Raw genomic sequence first — 18,576 nt, 5'->3', positions numbered from 1 at the left:
ACATTTAACTTTTCCTGCATAGTAACAACACAACACAGGAATCCTTGGTGCTCAGATGACTCTGTTCTTTCTGCTTGTCTGCTGATTTAAATTTTATTACAGAAGCTCAACAGATGTGTGGTGATGTGTTGCTTGAGATATTGAACAAACATTGACCTTGAGGTCTGGAAGTACCAATAACTCCATTTACTTAAATGTCTATTCGAGACTGACTTCAAAAATGAATAAATTGCCTATGTTAAAATAACCAAATTTCATTAACGGGAAAAAAAAACATATTTACAGCCACCGTTCTACATAGAACTCCTTCTTTCTTGGATTTCTTTTACAACTCACAACACTGATTTTTTTAAGGCTTAATATTTTAATTGTAGCTTTTGTTAGCATTTTTGCAGATGCAATGGAATTACCTGACAAATAATATGGCCTGCTGTGAGGGATAAAAGTGTGTGCTTCAGATTCTGTGAGTGAAATTCTAATTTCAGCGCTAATCAGCAGATATTGCTGTCTTCATGTTGCACCAGTACAGTTTATGAATGCAGGATGTTCCCAGCTCCAAATATGGCTGCCTATGGCTCTAAGAAAAAAAAAAATCAACATGTCAAGCAACTCTGAGTCTTCAAAGACTCTGAGGCTGCAATTTGCATTCCTGACTGAAAGCATCATGTGTGTCCTGTATATACAGTCTATGATGCTTTGTAGCAAACAGGTCTTAACTTTCCACATAATATCCTGCAGAACTAGTCCACATAGTTGCTGCATGAACACGAACAGTTTCTGGCTATTGTGGTTCCAAGCACAAACTCTAATGGTTTGCATATGATGCATTTATTTTCAAAATGTATAAAGCATTCACATTATTCAAGTGTAATAATAAATATAAAACAAATTTAAATTGTCATTAACAGCATTGGTCACTGCTTAATACCCAACCTTTTTTGTGTGTGTGTCCAATGACATTACGAACAATTTGAAACAAAACACATCATATACATTATGCTAGACATAGTAGTAGTCCCATGCTTCATTCTATGTGTGTTCATAGCTAAAATGACCATAATATAATGTACTAGAAACCCATCAGTATCATCCAGACTGTCATATTTTAGGAAATGCAAGAAATCTTTGAGAAGAAATGATAAAAGACATGCTGGTGTGAAAAGATAATCTACATGGTATCAAATGTGGCTGAAAACAGAGCGCAGTTCAAACAAGAAAAAAATTTAGCAAAATGTTTTTAAGTGGTTTCACAAAATCACATCGTAAATTTCCAGTGCAAAATGTTAAATGAGTCAGTCATAAGTCCAGCCAATAAGCCACAGAGTTTAGGCTCAGTCTACAGGTAGCATAGAAGTCCCCAGTGTGTCCAGTGCTGGTACTTCCAAAGACATGAGGCTCAATTTTGTATTTCCTGGGCACACTCAAGGACTGCAAACCAGCAAGAACTATAAAAAACACTGCTCATGCAATATTTATGTGATACTGAAATGTAAATGTATTGTTTTAAAGTCTCATTTAATTCAAATGGCACCTAGTAAGAACGAAATTCAACTGATTATAGAGCAGGTGAGCTAGAATAAACATTTCTGCAAAAAAAAATGTGAAGAAGTAACAGTGAAATAAACACAGTGTAAGTTTGTTATAGGTTTAAGTGAAATACCTGGCAAGCAGGTAAATGCACTAGCATTGGAGGAAATCTTCATCTCTATCTTAAGTTTATCGTCAATGATAGGCGACAAATTTTGGGAGTAAAATCTCAGAAAAATATATATTTAAGAGGTGTTTGCCTTTACATGATGTTAAAAATAAAGCTTTAAATAAATGTGCCTCATGCCTTTTTCTTTGGGCTTTGAAATATAACAAATACGTCACAGTCAGGATTTTAGTGCATTTTTTAGCTTTTCCATTTGGGCCTTTTAAGGTCCTGAAACACATTAGTACTATTAAGGCAGCTGTGACTTGGACCAGATCTCTTCTAGCCTGCACAAGCTGCTGTTAGTCAGGAGATAAAAATCACAAAGAGCATGTTTTTGAAAAGCTTTCAGATACAGTCACTGCTGCTGTTCTCAAAAAAGGCTTTGTCAGCATTCTTGTGACTAAAGTCATGAATTAATTTGTGCCCAACTGAGTCACACCAGTAAATAAAGAAAAGAATAAGACATCTATGCTCTACAGTGCAGACTCCCTCAATGGTGTCACCCAAACTTTGTTTTTTTTTTCACCTTTTATGGCCTTTTTGGTGACTTAAGTCTCAGCATATAAACAGTGCAAGCTTCAGGTGCATGTTTGTTTCAGTTCAAGAAGAAGCCACAATCCAGTTATTCTTGATGGATTTAGCAATCTGTGTAGCACCACAACTCCAGACATTGCTGCCCAGTTGTTCAATCCCTAGTGCAGGGCGATTACTCAGATGTTGGGTAAAGACCATCGTTTAAGTCATAGGTGTCAAACTCTGGCCCGTGGGCCAAATTTGGCCCGCAGCCTAATTACATTTGGCCCGCGAAGCCATACCAAATTACTATCAGAGCTGGCCTACTGGCATTATACAGCTAATATATATATATTGTTTAGTATTAAGCTTTGCTTGTTCCATATTCAGTTTTTCAGCTAAACTTGTCCATAAGAAAAGATTCATTCTTATATCTGGAGGAACAAATATATTTCAATAAATATTAACGTTAGCCCGCGACTTTGTTCCAGTTTTGAATTTTGGCCCACTGTGTATTTGAGTTTGACACCCCTGGTTTAAGTCATTAGGAGCCGTATAATGTTGGAAGGAAGAAGATAAAAGGAATTAGTCATCATTTGAATGATTCCTTAGATAAAATGAATCATGTTATGAAAGCTAAGGTGAACGGACTTATTCAGCTTTAGATTGTCTTTTATGCATGTGTGGTTTTTTTCAGCAGGTTTGTAAATCTATTATCTATTTTTTTTTTTTTTTCTAAACTGCGAGGTCATCTGCTCTAGTTCGGCTGCTCGTTCCGCTGGCTTTGCTGTATCTTCGCTTGTCCTTATGCAGCAGCACATCTGGGCCACCATTTTGGATCTGAACACAGCCGACGTCCCTGCTCTCGGGGGTATAGCAGTTAGCATCGGGTCTCAGGTATCTCCCATCTTGGATCTGACCGTCATTGGTCTTCTGCCATCCATGCGAATAGCAGCTCATTTGGAGGAAGTTTACCTCTTCCACTGCTGCTGCCATTTTGTTCTGCTCGGTAGCCATGTTTTCAGAGTTTTGTTGGTTTGCTAGTCGGTGGTTGGGGAAGGGGAGGGGTAGGAAGTGTGTGGAGCCAGTCACGCACTGGTTGAAATCTGGGGGTGGTGTCGATGGTGGTGGAGGAGACAAAGAGAGCTGTCGGCTCAGAGAGGTGTTGGCTGCTTTGTTGGCTTTTGTAGAGCACAAGAATCGCCTGCAATAAACAGAGTGAACCAGTGGGAAAATGTAAGATTTCAAGTTATGCTGCCAACCACAACATACCGTGCTGCCCGCTGTGAACACTTCTTTAAGAATTCACTACCACAAAATGGAAAGCATTCCCTGTTTTCCTCATTCCATTTGTTCTAATGGTAAATTCCAGGAAGTACATCTGAATCACTGAAGGCTTAAAATTGTTATTGGAATCGAATCTCTTGAGGGAAATGAAATTTCGTGAGAAAGTTGCATTGTTTAATTTTACAAGACTTTAAAATCCATATGAATATGTCTCACTGTTGACCAAAAATCTGAATCATCAGCAATCGTTATCTTTATCTCTTTCTTTAATCAGGTTTAGACTGAATACAGGAGAATAACCTGTGTCTAGTAACATATTAGGATATTATTACCGCATTGCAGTATTTACTCTTACTCTTCAGAAAAAAAGCCACCTTTATTTTTTCATTTTTAGTGGAGTTTTAGTGGAGTTAGTGGAGTTTTGTCTAGTTAAAACTCCACTTTTTTCTGGCCACTTTGGGGGTCACAAAACAACAGATTAACACAGTCGTACCTGATATGAAATAAACTGTTACATAATTCACCACTATTTTTGTTTGTGCAAACTGGCAACAAATTACATCTTTGTTAATGACTAAATGCTCAAATAGGTCTTAGTAACTTTATCAACCTTAAGCTTCTTAACTCATTCACTGCCAGCCATTGGCAGTGAATGAGTTAAACCCATTGACTCATTCACTGCAATTGACGGCTATAGACGTCAATGGCAGTGAATGAGTTAAATAGGAAATAAACATAACAATCATTAAATCAAATCATTAATTACCTAAAAAAATAATCATCAATTATCATCATAGTTCAAAAGAATATTCTGAATTCGTTCGTCTATGTCGTCATGTAAAAACCTTTTCTAACTAAAAAACTATACAATGAATTTCTGACCTGCAACAATGTTTCCATGCCAGGTGATGTAGTTCAAGCACACTGAGGACCAGAGAGACAGCTGACACGACCAACATGAACACTATAAAGACATTTTTTTCTGTAGGTCTGGAGACATAGCAGTTAACTGGATGTGGACATGGCCATGCCTAAAAGAGCAAAGGAACAAGAGAATTACTGTTATAGGCCCAAATATTGTGGTTAATAGCATAGAGAGAAATCAAAATTATGTCTGATTTTTACCTTGCAGACGTACAGAGGATTGAGAAAGATTCCATACAGGAAGTACTGAAGACACAGAAACACCACCTGGATGGAAGGACAGGTTTTTTTGTTGTTTTTTTTACAGGTAGACATCATGTTTTAGGCACAATACAAATACGAGTCCTTTAATGTTTACAAATCCTAAACTTTCATGAGCAATTTGGTCCAAACTCTGCAATGCAATTTTTCATTAATTTACTTCTCTTGGCATTTCAGACCCACCTACAGCCTTTGGAGGACAGACATGAGCTTGAACTAGACAGATTTGAAATCTTGACCTGCTATCAAGTTATGTTTAAGTTAAAGGCAGAAATGGTGACATTTACCTCCATGATGCTGCGTATCAGTATACTCAGAACATATGTCTGCAGCAGCGCTCCCCTCAGGCGAATTCGACCTGCTGAGTGACTTTCATTTTTTTCATTTCCATCTCGTTCCCCTTTCCTCTCTTGTTTCTCTCCACCTCCACCTCCTCCTTCACCTCCTCCTGGGTCTTCTTCTCCCCCTCCCTCCTCTCTTCCCTCCTCCTCCCTGTTCCTTCTTTTCTCCTCTCTGCGGACAGTGTGCATAGCGTGGCCCATGTAGATCAGACTGGGAGTGGATACAAACACAATTTGGAGCACCTAGAAAGACATGAATAAGATTTATAATCAAAAGTCATCTGCAGCAGTGTGAGATATTTCTCAGTATGGACTCCCAGGACTTTATACTTTAAACAATTTAGGTGGGGAGAGAAACAACGAAACTCTCATCCAGAGCAGATCAGGCATCAGTGATTGAAAGTATGAAAAGCAAGAGATGTGTCATTGTTCTGGCCCATTAGCCCAGTTATGTGTTTTCATGAACTTTAGAATCATAATTGATGTTGTAATTTGTTCTCCGTTATAATTGATTGCCATGTTTCTTAGTGTCTTAGTTCTTTGTTTCTCTCTTTCTTCCCCTTAAATCTTCTTTTATCTGATAATCTGTTCTTGCTTGTTCCTTGCTTTTAATTTTACTTCCTTGTGTCAAGTCCTCCTGATTCATTTCAGCTGTCTCTTTTTACCCATTTTCCACGTCCCCCATGTCTATAGTTTCTAGTGTGTTCCCTTCTGTTGTCTGCTGTGTTTCTGGACTTTGTTATATTATGATCTGTTTTATTATCGGCCACAATAAAGGTTTTGCTCACTTCAAACCCGTCTCATTTGGAGAATGCATTTGGATCCTATTTTCCTGCAGTCTTTGACAGAATGACTCAACTAGCAGTTGAGTGCTTGAACAGCAACAGGTGGCGCTCTCCTTTTTAAATAGGGCTTTTGAACTGAAGCTATGGCTCAGTCCTGAGTATTAGTCTGTACTCAGGGGGACAAACTGGGGCAGCTGCCACTGCAGGCTTTGGAGCCTGCTTGAACATATTACTTGAACATTTATTTTTTTAGGTTTACACAAAGGATAGTGACGCAAAATTAAAAGATTAACTCACTAATCTGATATCTGCAAGAGTTTAACTTCCACCATTGAAGATTATTCATTTTCTAGGAAGCTGTTAAATTTAGGTCAGACTAATGCAGTAGAATGCAAAGATTTAAGCTTGATAGACCTGGAAATCTATGTCATAACCTACGTTGTAATTGGAAACTCAACCTTTCATACCATTCAAGTCTTTATGGTATGCATCAACCCAAAGTGTTGCCACATTTCTTGGGAAATGAGTTTCCGGCTTTTTTGGTTCTGAGATTTTGATAAGAGTTTTATTGTTTGATCTGAACTGTTGTTGTGGGGAGGGGATTCATTTGCAGGGAGGCATCTTTAAAGCAGCCCTTGCTCTCGGCTGCAAGCATAGATAATCTCATTGAATAGCCTGTATGAAATGGAAACATTTCACCATAATTAATCCCTTGAGGACATCAAGTGACTGCAATTTATTTTTCACACTGCACTGAAATAAATGGAAGTAAATAGCTGTAAGGAAGGTGGCAAACCAATCTTAACACGTGATAGATTTAAAATTAAAATGCTTCTTTTTCTTCAACAACTGCAGGATACTGTAGCCTGAAATGTTGGTTGAATGAACAGGGATGTACAGACACAGATATATTCCAACTGACTAATTAGAGTTCATATTGTGTTTACAGTTTTAGAAAATGTTTAAAAATCATCAACAGGTATAAAGAAGTTCTTTTGGTTGATGTGATAGAGTAACTCTAATATATTTCTAATAAAATGTCAAGCTTTAAGATGGATTGGCTGACTTCTTTATGATCTTTGATTTCAGTTGGTTAAAACAAAAAGATCATCTTTGACTGCCAATGCATTACCCAGTATCGTATGTGTGCTATGGGGAAGGCTCGGTCATAACAGACGTTCTCACAGCCTGGCTGTTCAGTGTCACAGTTAAAATCTTCCTGTTCATCTCCCCACGATGACTCAGCTGCTGTCCCGAGAACAAGGATTCGGAAGATAAACAGGATGGTCAGCCACACCTGTGGAGAAAAAACATGAAGCAATTATGACCTCCAGTCTTCTTCTTCTTCCAAAGATTAGAACAAAATCAGCATTAGCTCAGAGTAGGTTAATTGGACAAGTGTAATTTAAGTGTTACTATAATTATTTGTTTCTGCTGAATTGCTTCAATTAAAATATCCTTTAATCAAAGTCTAGACTGTGGACATTCCCATTTTTACCCTTTTTAAAACAATAAAGGTATAAACAGCTCTTAAAGGTTACTCCAGCCCAGAGGGGAGGGCCACTATAATGAATGAAAATTGTTATTTTCATCTGCAGTTATTTGTGTTTGGTAGTATATTTATGTTATGGAAACTCCACCTCCATCCATGGACAAGCAGGGAGAGCAATAGCAAGACCCTGCACAGAGCAGTGAGAACAATAGGTCAGTGATTAGGTCGGGTGCACCATGAAAGGAGGACTCGGAGTTTAGCTGGATTGTAAAGTGCCATTTAAATAGTTTTCCCTGTATGAGGTTTGCCAGTTGGATGCCTTGACAACTTCTAACTGAGCCATCAGCTGGCTGGCAGTGAGAATAGCTGGTCTGCCAGTACTGACTTCATGGCCACCCTGAACTAAAGTTATTACATACTTTAGGAGCTGGTTATCTTTGTAGTACTTCTAAACAGATTTAAAAATGCCTTAGAAAAAGTACACAAAGTGCTGACTGATTGAATTGACCATTACAATTAGTTATTTAAGAAAGAATCTAAACTAGAAAACTGAGCCTTCTCACAAGTTCAATGATATGTAATGTTTATTGGGGGGGGGTTTAAAACCAAGAGCGTCATCATTTCCTAAACCTAACCAAGCGAGTGAAACAAAGATTTAAAAGAAACAGTCCCACAAAGAACGTGAATTCCAGTCCTCTTGACCTTGTGCCATGTCTAAATTTGTTATCTTGGTTTATAAATTGTGCTCCTGGATTCCTAAGCTTTGCCAACAGTTCTGTAAACAACTTACTTTGAGGACTACTACTACTTAGCTTCTCAGAAGAAATAGGACGCACACAGTACATGCACACATTTTACAACAATGGACATGCACTGAAAACCAGAGGTTACTATCGTTACAGTTGTAAGTAACATTAGTTCCATAAAATCTCTGAAAGTGAAGTTATTTGTTTTTGGTTTCTTTTAAGACTTGTTGAGTTGAGTTTCGAATGGTTAAACTAACAGATGTTTGTATGATATTTCATTCTAGTGTTACAAGACTCTGAAACCACAAACCACGCGTCGGGATACACAAAATAAACAGGATGATTTAGAAATACATGAATGTTCTGTTTTGAGTGTATATGTTTGTCTGTCATGAACAGAGGATGTCGGACCAGTCTTGTGTGTTAGTATGCAATGTGTGTGTACATATAGGTGTCTGTGTTTGCATGTTACCTTGCCAACAGAGGTAGAGTGCTCCTGTACTTCCTCCAGGAAGTTTCCCAGTAGGCTCCAGTCTGCCATGACTGATTACAACTCAAATTCCTTACTCACTGCTAAACTGTGAGCTGGGCAATATCCACCTGAACACACCAACAAAGAGCATGGGAAGGTTTGCATGAGTAACAGGTGGGTCACATGATGCATTCAGGCACATCTTACAAACTAATTTTATAACAAAGTTTAATAAAAAATCTATGAGGTACCAAGAATAATCCTCCCTGAATCAGACAGAATTTTATGTTTTCAATAGATTTTAGGACTTCCTACATTTATGGAGATGTAGCTTCTTTTTTATTACTTCATGAGAATGCTTTTCAACAAAAGCAGGGAATGTACAAGTGAGAAAATGTCTTTATCTTAGAAAAAAGCATGAAAATCTATTAAATTAACATCAACTGTTAACATTTGTTTGGCGCAATTTTTTAATCTTCCTTTAAAAAAACATTTCATCTTGTTTATAAATAGATTTTAGGGCTATGAATGTGAAGAAATGTGAAACGCATAACTGAATGCCATGTAATGACTAAAATTATAGTATAACAGTCTTATATTCAATATATATATACATTTCCTTGTTCTGTATATAAAGCGGATTTAAAATATTTTTCAAAATATTTCAACTTAAATAATTCATCCAGGAGAAATACTGAGAATAGAATATCACTTTGTAGTGTTTTAATCTGGAGAGCTAAAAGACTTGAAATATTTCAGTGGAAGATTTTGTCATGTATGTTATGGTCAGGTGGGCTGATTTAAACACATATCTTGAGAATAACTTGGGGCAATCTTTAAAAAAATGTTTTATATCTTTGTATGATATTCATTTGCACTTCTCATGAATTCGTGATTAACCACAAAACATTTAGAAATATTCTCCAGCTACAGTGATTATGCTGTATGCATGCTGCCTTTAATGCACAATGTTTTATGGTTGGCTGGGGAGAAAAAGATGGGGTTATTCTTCTGGTATTATTTTCTTTCATTTGGGGATTGGGCAAACTGTGTTACTTAAAATATCTCACTGTGTGTGCTTCTCCTTGTTTTCTATTCATGGAGTATTAGTGCACCTTCTAAAATTCCAAATTTGGTGCAATTATTATCTTTTTTCCATGCTCTTGCTCAAAAAACCTTAGTTGATGAGTGGATAAACCATTGAGGAATAGACTGGCTGTTGCTGTGTGTGTGTGTGTGTAGGTGTGTGTGCGTGTGTGTGTGTGTTCGTGTGTGTATGTGTGAGCCTCTCTCCAGCCCGGCCACGACCCCATTAATAAAAATGTCTGTGCCCATGGTTTAGTTTAGCTTCCTCTCTGTTCCCACACTCCCCCTCCGCCTGTCACTGGGGAAGGAAAACTAGAGATCTACTGTAAACACTGCTACCACACACACACACACACACACACACACACACACACACACACACACACACACACACACACACACACACACACACACACACACACACACACACATCCAGTCTGTTCCTATGTTTGGTTGAGTCTGTACCAGTATGAATACAAATCTTCCTTCCCAGCAAACATGCCCCCTTGGGGCCAGTGTGGGCAGTCCATTATGGGCCCCAGTACCATGCTAATGCGTGTAGGGGACTAGGCATCTGGACCGAATGGTATGGAGCCCAGAAGTACACACATTCCATACCAGTACCAGGATCAAGAGTGTAGGACCCACATATGCCCCATGTTGCATTACTGTCACCAGCTGGTATGGAATGTTGATTAAAATCTGTGCTTCCTTTAAGCACTCCCTCATTTACAATGTGCATCAATGCACAATGCTGGAGATTTTCACACCAGGCACCTGGCCTGACACAACCATCAGGTCTTATGTCGCTTGTGCTTGAACCAAGAATCTTTTGCTTGTTAAATACTCAAGTCTCTACGTAATAGAGGCACTTACCCTTAAAGACAAAAACCAAAACTCTCAAATTCTTGGAATATGACCTGATATCTTTCACTTCTTGAGTTATTTTGCAGTATATCAATAAGAACCAGTTTAACTTCTATTTTACTGAGGTTTTGAATCAGTGACCTTCTCTCAGCCTCATTTAATCTTCTCCTCAAGAGTCATTTATTCCTTCATGGTGATTCCTTATCATAAAGAATGTGCTAGCAAACATGCCTGTTTGACCCCACAGTGGGCAGGTGTGGGTGAACTGTGGGGCTGTGTGGGCGCAGAGCAAACCTACATTTATCCCACTTGGGACTCAACTGGGTGTGTTGGGGTTAAAAAAAAGTTAAACATTTCACATTACTTTTTACTTTTCTTAAAAGTAACATGTAACATAGAGTACATTACTTAGTTACTTGAGAAAGTAATTCATTTCATTATTTGTTAAATTATTTTTGCATTACACGTGGCAGTATTTGACTGCCTGGGATGAGATTTTGTGTCACAATTTTTAAAGTTTGAGGAGATTTTGCATTTATCTTTGTTATTTAAATACATGTATGTGTAGATACATACATGACAAGATAATAAAAAGGAAACACAGACAAGGTAACTGATGACGACATACCTAGGTATTTGGATTATGGATTCTGATGTTACACAAAATGTGATTCTGATGAGTACCAGACTCTGTACAGACTTCCAAAACAGGGGGAACAATAAAGAGCATTTCTGGGTGGAGTGGGACTGCTTTACATGCCAAATTTCTCACCCTTCTGTCATTTGATTGATGTCATTTCTCGAACCAGTGGGCAAATGTGACTGTTTTTGTCCCTAACTTGGAACTCATATTAAACTTGTATTAAAAGTCTATTTCAGACGTGTTGTTATGCAAGAAGCACTAATTTCAGATGAGAAACGAAGATGAACTTAAAAATCTGACCAGAAAAAAAAGTTTCAAATCAGATTACAACTTTTTTGGCAACTTATTTATTAAATGCCCATCCCTTCCTGTTTTTGTAAAGCCCAGAAGCTTCGAACAAACCATGTGTGTGTGTCTCTGTGTTGTGTGTGTCTGTGTGCTCCCATTCATATCTTTCACAAGTGATCCCAGCATCATTAATAACAATATTACTTCCTTGTATAGACTTTCTCTTGACCTTTGCATGCATGTGTGTTTCTCTTTGTGTGTGTGAGAGAGAGAGAGACTGGGTGTGTATATGTGGAGTCAGTATTGTTCTGCATCCTGTCTTGATAATGGGCACACAGACACACACACACAAACACACAAATACAAAGGCCCCCTCTTTCTCGAGCTGGTTTACAATAATAAATGATGAATCATTGACATCGGTCAGACATGAGGATGTTTTCAATGCGATAATAAGCTGAATAGAAAGTATTAACAGGTCAACGTGATAAAATTCTGCCACATCCATCAACATCATGGGCGTTCATTTAGAGACAAACTAAATTCCAAACTCAAGTAACAAAAGAAGTTTAATTTGTTAATTATTTTAGAATTTACTCAAAGATTTCTCTATCTTTATGCACACTGGCATGCACACACACACACACACACACACACACACACACACACACACACACACACACACACACACACACACACACACAACTTTTATTTGTGGCACTTCTTTGTGATCTTATTTAAGGTTTTGGGGTCTGAAAATGCTGTTTTGTGGTCATTTTTAGCACTGATGTGGTCATTATTAACACTGGAATGCATAAAAACAGAAAAAGATGCTTACACTTTTGATATTAATTAAATATTTAACATCTTAATCTTAAAATGAAGACATTAGCCATACTGTAAACATGTTGCACTAAAACTCTGCCACATACAGATACTTTACCTGATTTAGGATACAGAGAAAGGAAACTTCTAATCCAGTGATAGCCTGATGATTGTAGACTGAAGTTAAACTGATGGATGCTTTCTTCTTGTTGGTGAGGTGCTAGTAAGCCAGGCACTCCTCCTCTTCAGAGTTGATCCTCAGGATGTAGGAGCAGCAGATTTAACAGCTGACAGATGCACGTATTCAGATGATCTGTGATGAATGACGGCCACTCTCCAGCTGTGAGTGTGAGCGTTCCTGCTCAGCCTCAGTCACTGAATGTCAGCGTGAATTTGATGAACCCGACAAACTTCAGGACAGACAGGTTGAGACTGACACAAAGACGGATCGACGGAGAAGGTCAAGTTGATTCAGGGGATTGAAAAAGGAGTCAATCCAGCAGTTTGGAGCAATTTGTGTCCAGAGAGATCTGAACTGAAATGAAATGTGTGTGAAGCTGTAGTTTATACCCCCCTCTCTCTCTCCCTCTCTCTCTCTCACTCTCTCCCCCTCTCGCTCCCTCTCCTCCTTCTACATCTCCAGAGGAAGTGGGCCTGGTGCCTCGCTGCCTGCTATTCAACTCTCAAATATAGGTGCATGTGTTTGTTTGTAGTGTTTGGCACTGAAGGAAGTCACATATTGTATTAAGACACAATAGCTAAAAGACCCAGTCCTGCATTCCTTCATGTCACTCTCTTGACATATATCTCTCTGCTTCTCTTAAGCTCTGGTAAGTGACTTAAGCTTAAAGTATAATTCCACAGGATTTATTATGGAATCTCTTTGGAAAACCGCTGGTTAAGTTCCTGCACTGAGACTCTTCCGAAGATAAACACAAGCTGGTTTCAGTTTCTTAAGTCTTTCGTTTTTGTGATTTCAGTGAATTACATTCATTTCATTTACTTATTTGTTTTTAATGGAAACTGAAATTTGCCAAATATAATCAAAAAGTAAAAGTGAACATCTTTGCTCAAAATAAAAAGTAGGCTAAGATGCAACATGTGACTTCAGTTCATGACCCCAGAATGACTGAAGGGTTAGAATGTTGGACAGAATTTCACTTGGGTTTTTTTTAATCAGCATGAAAACACTTTCTAGCAGCTGTGTCTTCTTTTCAGAGAACTTGTGATAGAATAAAAAGCACCATGGCTTCCTCCAGGCTCTTATCAGCGTGTCTTTTCCTCAGTATATCTAAAGCAGTGGTTATACCATGTGACACTTAAAACAATGTGGCGAACAACACTGCACAGCCAGAGGATATAAACGTTACACCAAATGTCAGAAATTTTCAAGGTAATTTTCTTGTTTTGAACCAGCTGAACTGCCATTAAAAAATTAAGTGATGACATTCGGCTTCATTTCAGTGAATTCATCGACGTTTTCTTAAATTCGGTCTGTGATATGCAAACACATGATTCCTCCACTAATTATGTAGTTTCACAGTTAGGGGATTTTCTTGAATGGAGTGGGTAGATAAAATAAGGTCTCTCGCTTTAAAATGACCAGATATTGTTCGAACATGCAACTCTGCTCACTGCTCACTTCATTAGGTACACCTGTTTAGCTGCTTGTTGATGCAAATACCTACACAGCCACTCGTGCGAACATGGTCCAGATGATCCTCTGTTCAAACAGATCATCAGAGTGAGGGAAAAAGGTCATTTAAATAACTTTCAATGTAGAATGCTTGTGATGCCAGGGTGGTCTGATGACCTGGGATAACTATTTCTACAGTCTGCAGAGAATGGTTAGAAAAAGAGGAAAGCAGCAGCTATCTGGGTTACAATTTCTTGTTGATTCTAGAGGTCGTAGGAGAATAGTCAGACTTGTTTGAACCGATAGGAAGGCAACAGTACCTCTAGTAATCACTTGTTACAACCAAGGTATGCAGAAGAACATCTCTGAAAGCACAACACATCAAATTTTGAACCTTGGGCTACAGACCACAATGGGTGCGTGGCCACGCCTGTCAGCTAAGAACAGGAAACTGAGGAAGTTATTATATGTAATATAACTGTAGTGTAGTTTGCTTAAAGGCTACTGCTAGCGTTTTGATTCTTAAACGATTGAATATTTTATTTCCTTATTGCATTTACACTTCAAAAATTCTAAAAGTTGGAATAACTTCTGACACATTTTCAGCTGGAATCCAAAAACCTAGTTGCTGGCTTTTTGTCACATGAAGCAGAGTGATCATTTACTTCTGGGTTTACTTGGGGCGATCGTGGCTCAAGAGTTGGGAGTTCGCCTTGTAATCGGAAGGTTGCCGGTTCGAGCCCCGGCTCGGACAGTCTCGGTCGTTGTGTCCTTGGGCAAGACACTTCACCCGTTGCCTACTGGTGGTGGTCAGAGGGCCTGGTGGCGCCAGTGTCCGGCAGCCTTGCCTCTGTCAGTGAGCCCCAGGGTGGCTGTGGCTACAATGTAGCTGCCATCACCAGTATGTGTATGTGTGTGTGAATGGGTGGATGACTGGATGTGTAAAGCGCTTTGGGGTCTTTAGGGACTAGTAAAGCGCTATATAAATACAGACCATTTGTCCTAAAAAAAAAAAATCTCCATGGGACAAAACAACAGATCCCCCAAAAACTTCCTGTAACGTATGATCTTTTTATCAAAGATCAACTTTTAATGCTTCACAGAGCATGCACGCCCTTTGATATAAAAAAAACTCTTTATTTTGTTCCAAATAGCTTCAGGAGATTAAAGTTCTGCAGAATTTTAAAATAATAAATAGAAAATTTTCTTGTTAAACTTTTTGAACTTGTTGATTTTTTGTTTATTTCCTTGTTTTTGCTCACATGTTTATTGAATAGGCGACCATATTTAACTAATCTAGAATACAATCATGCACATGTGACTGAGATTTCATACCATATTGATACTTTGGTATTGTTATAGATTTTCTGTGCATTGGGTAAACTAGATGAATTGCATGATGTTAGTGTTCTTTTTCATTTATTTATGCAACGTATACCTTAACTTATAACCTACACCTGTTTTGCATCAGTTAAAAGTATGAATAATTCATTTAAGTGTCATCATAAATTAGATTAAGAAGCACTCTGAGAACACAAACCTCCACCATGGCAGCTCACTCTCTGCACACTATTTGCTTTTATGCAAATAGTTTTGTATTTTTTGTATATTCATTTTGCCTTCTTTGTTCTTTTTAAAAGTAACTTAATAAGTTTAAGACGTGAAACAAATGCATTTGAGCATAAATGTTTATTATTATTTTTTATTTATGTGTTTAGACAAATTTAAATGTTTAGCAATAGATACATAGTAGGGAAAATGGATTTGCTAAGTAAATAGTATACGTTTATTTTGTTTTCCAAAAGAAATTAGTACTTTGTACATGTCTTCAAATTTTTATGCATTTAAATCGTGATGAAACCTGTTTCTGTAATGTACACAAAAAGTATCCAATACCAACATGTTTGCGTCAGTCTGAAAGCCTGTTTTCATTTTAAATAGTTCTCTATCCCTTTGACCTTGAGGTAAGTTTATTGACCTTGAAGGAGAGGTCAGAGGTTAAATCTAAGATGAATCATAGTTCCTAAGTTTCTAAAAGGTTTTCTGTCCATTTTCAACCAATAAGTCATCAAGCTGGCCGTGACGACCTTAGTGGATGTAAGGCAAGTTGTAATGGATTATTACAGTAACATGACCCCACTCTACACAATAAACTTTTATCAGAATCAATTCAAAACTTTTTTAGCTATTGTGTTCATGGGACAAAATGACATACATGCAAATGTGGCCAAAAACATGGTGGTGGTAAGAAACTTGCTGTGGAGTTGTGAGATGTGATACATGTTTGTGTCACCTTATTCATAAAGGAATTAAAAGAAAATTAAAAGAATTTAACTAAAAAGACAACTTCAAGCATAATTACACTCTTTTCCACTTTTGGTGCTTTGTCGTTACTCACCCAACAAGCAGTTGTTTTCCTAAATTTTCTCACACAGAAAGTCGACTAATGTGAGGTCATCACAGTTTACCAAGTAAAAGTGATCACCTCACGTTAGCCTCTAGAGAAACAAGGATTTCTTCTTAGCTTGAAAAAGGAGATGTATATATTTAAGAAAAAGAAGAATATCTCTAAAGTGTCAAATTATATGTAGACATATGAACAAGAGAAAATAATTAAAATGAAAAAAATCAAGACACTGATGCAGAAAATTTAAATTGAATTCCTGTATAGTCAATATTTGAGAAGGTATAAAAACTAGATAGGTGTTATTAGTGGTCCGTATAATGAATGCAGGCCTATTTAAAACTGTAAAATGAACCAATAAACTCTCAGAGACTCAATGATGAAACGCAGAAAGAGTACAGGCAAACATTTACTTCCTATCATCATCTCCTCTCCTCCTCTTTAAATTGTGTCTGTATGTGTGGCTGTGTGTGAACTGCATATTGGTGTGTATCCATTTTGGAGTGTTTTGGATGCATCACACCTCTGCTATCTCTTAGCTAATGGGAACAACGATAACATACCTTCCATTAAAAGAACACACGCACACAGAAAAATGATGTTAACACTCTGGCTGACTGCTCCTAACTATTTTTAAGCACTCCAGTGGTGTGGCAGCGCACACCGGGAGGTTGGGTTTATCTGAACCTCAGCACCTCCTCTGACAAACAGCTGACTGTCACACCCGAGAGAGAGAGGAAGCTCCAAGAGGGATGACAAAGTCGAGCAAAATGTTAACACAGTGCTGGAGCTACAGAGTTTTGTTATCGGAAAGGTCACACTGTGAACAGAAGCCTACAACAATCATTTCCAGAATCAAATATTTAAAAAAACTAAGTGCAATTCAACTAAAAATAGTTTTTTTTCTAATATGGCCAAACTTTTCAGATGAATTAATATTTATTTTCAAACGCTTATCCACTAAAACAGCTGCTGCCTACTGTCTAACCTTGTGTCCTTATCTTAGTCTAGAAACACATGTGACTGTTAAGCTGCTTGCTGCTGTTATATGGGCTGATCAGACCAAGATGATCCAAGTTTGTTCCAGTGTTGTTCACATGATACTGTTCTTAGCTAAAAGCACACACTAAATATCTTATCTTTATCTTGAAGATTGTTTATGACATGATTGATATTTTGTGATTAACATTTGGAACTAATGATGACACCTACTACATAAAGAAGAATGGATCCATCTATGGTCTCATGACTCTCCCCCAGTTACAGTTCTGGCCCCTGGGCACAGTTTTTCTGCATGTAGACAGTTTGTGTTTATGTTTAAGATTAAATATTAGCACATCTACCTCCCGAATCCCATTCATTATTGTTCAGTGTGCTGGTAAGAGTATAAATTTAGTCGTAGGGTTTACACTTATCTATGAGGGCAGGTTGGTAGAAATAGTCTGTGTGGGACTGTTTGTTTCATTCACCATCCTGTTTTTTATGTAATATGTGGATGCCTAGTGTACTGCTTCACACATTTGCCTGACAAGTGAAAGACACACAGCCTGCCCTCTGCTGGTCACAATGTGGTACTACCTCATCACGCACAAGCTACATTTTATGTGTTCCTGTTGTGTTATAAACATTTTTGTCTGTTGTAAAAGTGAGGGCAGAGGTGTTACTAATGTAACTACTGATAGTGGTTTGAAAAGCTAAGCCAGCATGCAGTACCTGTGTTGTTATTGATGGCATTTAGATATAGAAGCACTAAAAAATGCAAATGCTTTACTTCACTTGGTGGTCTCAGTGCTACAGCACTGAGAAACTGAAGGGTACAGAGGCCAAACAGGGCAGAAAAGTCAGTGATAGTAAAAACTAACAGCTGGAGAATTTTTTCTTTATTAATTAGGATAATTAGAATCGAGATTGTACACAAAGACCTTGTATCTTAAGTCCAGAGAAATAGTTTAATTATCTAATAATAAATAACTAAATAAAATATAATAAAGAATATAAATACATAAAAATATAATAAATATAAATAAACATTTAAAAATAGATTATATAAAACAAATCTATATTCATAAATACATATAAATATAATTTGTGAAAAAAACAGTGGCACTTTTTTTTTACTGAAATTTGTCAGCAGTGACTCTTTTTTTCCTGCATCTGTCAGTCACTGTTTAAAGTTGTCTGAACATGTTGCGTGCCTTTAACTCATCATTCCTACCACAGAAGACAAGTGGGTTTTTATGTGTTTCTGAGGCTTGGGGGGTAGAAGGGTGGGGGTGACTCTGGACAGCTGGTCTTCTTTCTGTTCCTGCA

At 37.7% G+C, this 18,576-nt stretch overlaps 1 protein-coding gene across 1 annotated transcript; it reads right to left on the bottom strand.

Moving 5' to 3' along the window:
- Nucleotides 1-354: 354 nt before the first annotated feature.
- Nucleotides 355-12,739, bottom strand: LOC308388230 (gap junction alpha-5 protein-like). Its single transcript, XM_080868810.1, has 7 exons — nt 12,345-12,739; nt 8,518-8,645; nt 6,940-7,104; nt 4,969-5,265; nt 4,622-4,687; nt 4,379-4,527; nt 355-3,413 (listed from the first exon to the last, which is right to left on the bottom strand). Exons 2-7 carry the CDS (start codon nt 8,584-8,586, stop codon nt 2,945-2,947), a joined length of 1,215 nt encoding a protein of 404 aa, XP_080724936.1. The 5' UTR covers nt 8,587-8,645; nt 12,345-12,739; the 3' UTR covers nt 355-2,944.
- Nucleotides 12,740-18,576: the final 5,837 nt, after the last annotated feature.

The sequence above is a fragment of the Rhamphochromis sp. 'chilingali' genome (genome assembly GCF_963969265.1).
Source record: "Rhamphochromis sp. 'chilingali' genome assembly, chromosome: 20".
NCBI classification, from domain to species: domain Eukaryota; kingdom Metazoa; phylum Chordata; class Actinopteri; order Cichliformes; family Cichlidae; genus Rhamphochromis; species Rhamphochromis sp. 'chilingali'.
Note: the sequence above shows the minus strand (reverse complement) of the source record. Positions and strands in the feature narration are given on the sequence as shown.

Excerpts from the sequence above, each read along its gene's own strand:
- LOC308388230 (XM_080868810.1), bottom strand. The coding sequence starts at position 8,586 with ATGGCAGACTGGAGCCTACTGGGAAACTTCCTGGAGGAAGTACAGGAG. Across the intron at positions 5,266-6,939 it reads TAGCACACATACGATACTGG|GTGCTCCAAATTGTGTTTGT; the intron begins GTAATGCATTGG and ends ATGTCTTTCTAG. Across the intron at positions 4,688-4,968 it reads TGATACGCAGCATCATGGAG|GTGGTGTTTCTGTGTCTTCA; the intron begins GTAAATGTCACC and ends CCTTCCATCCAG.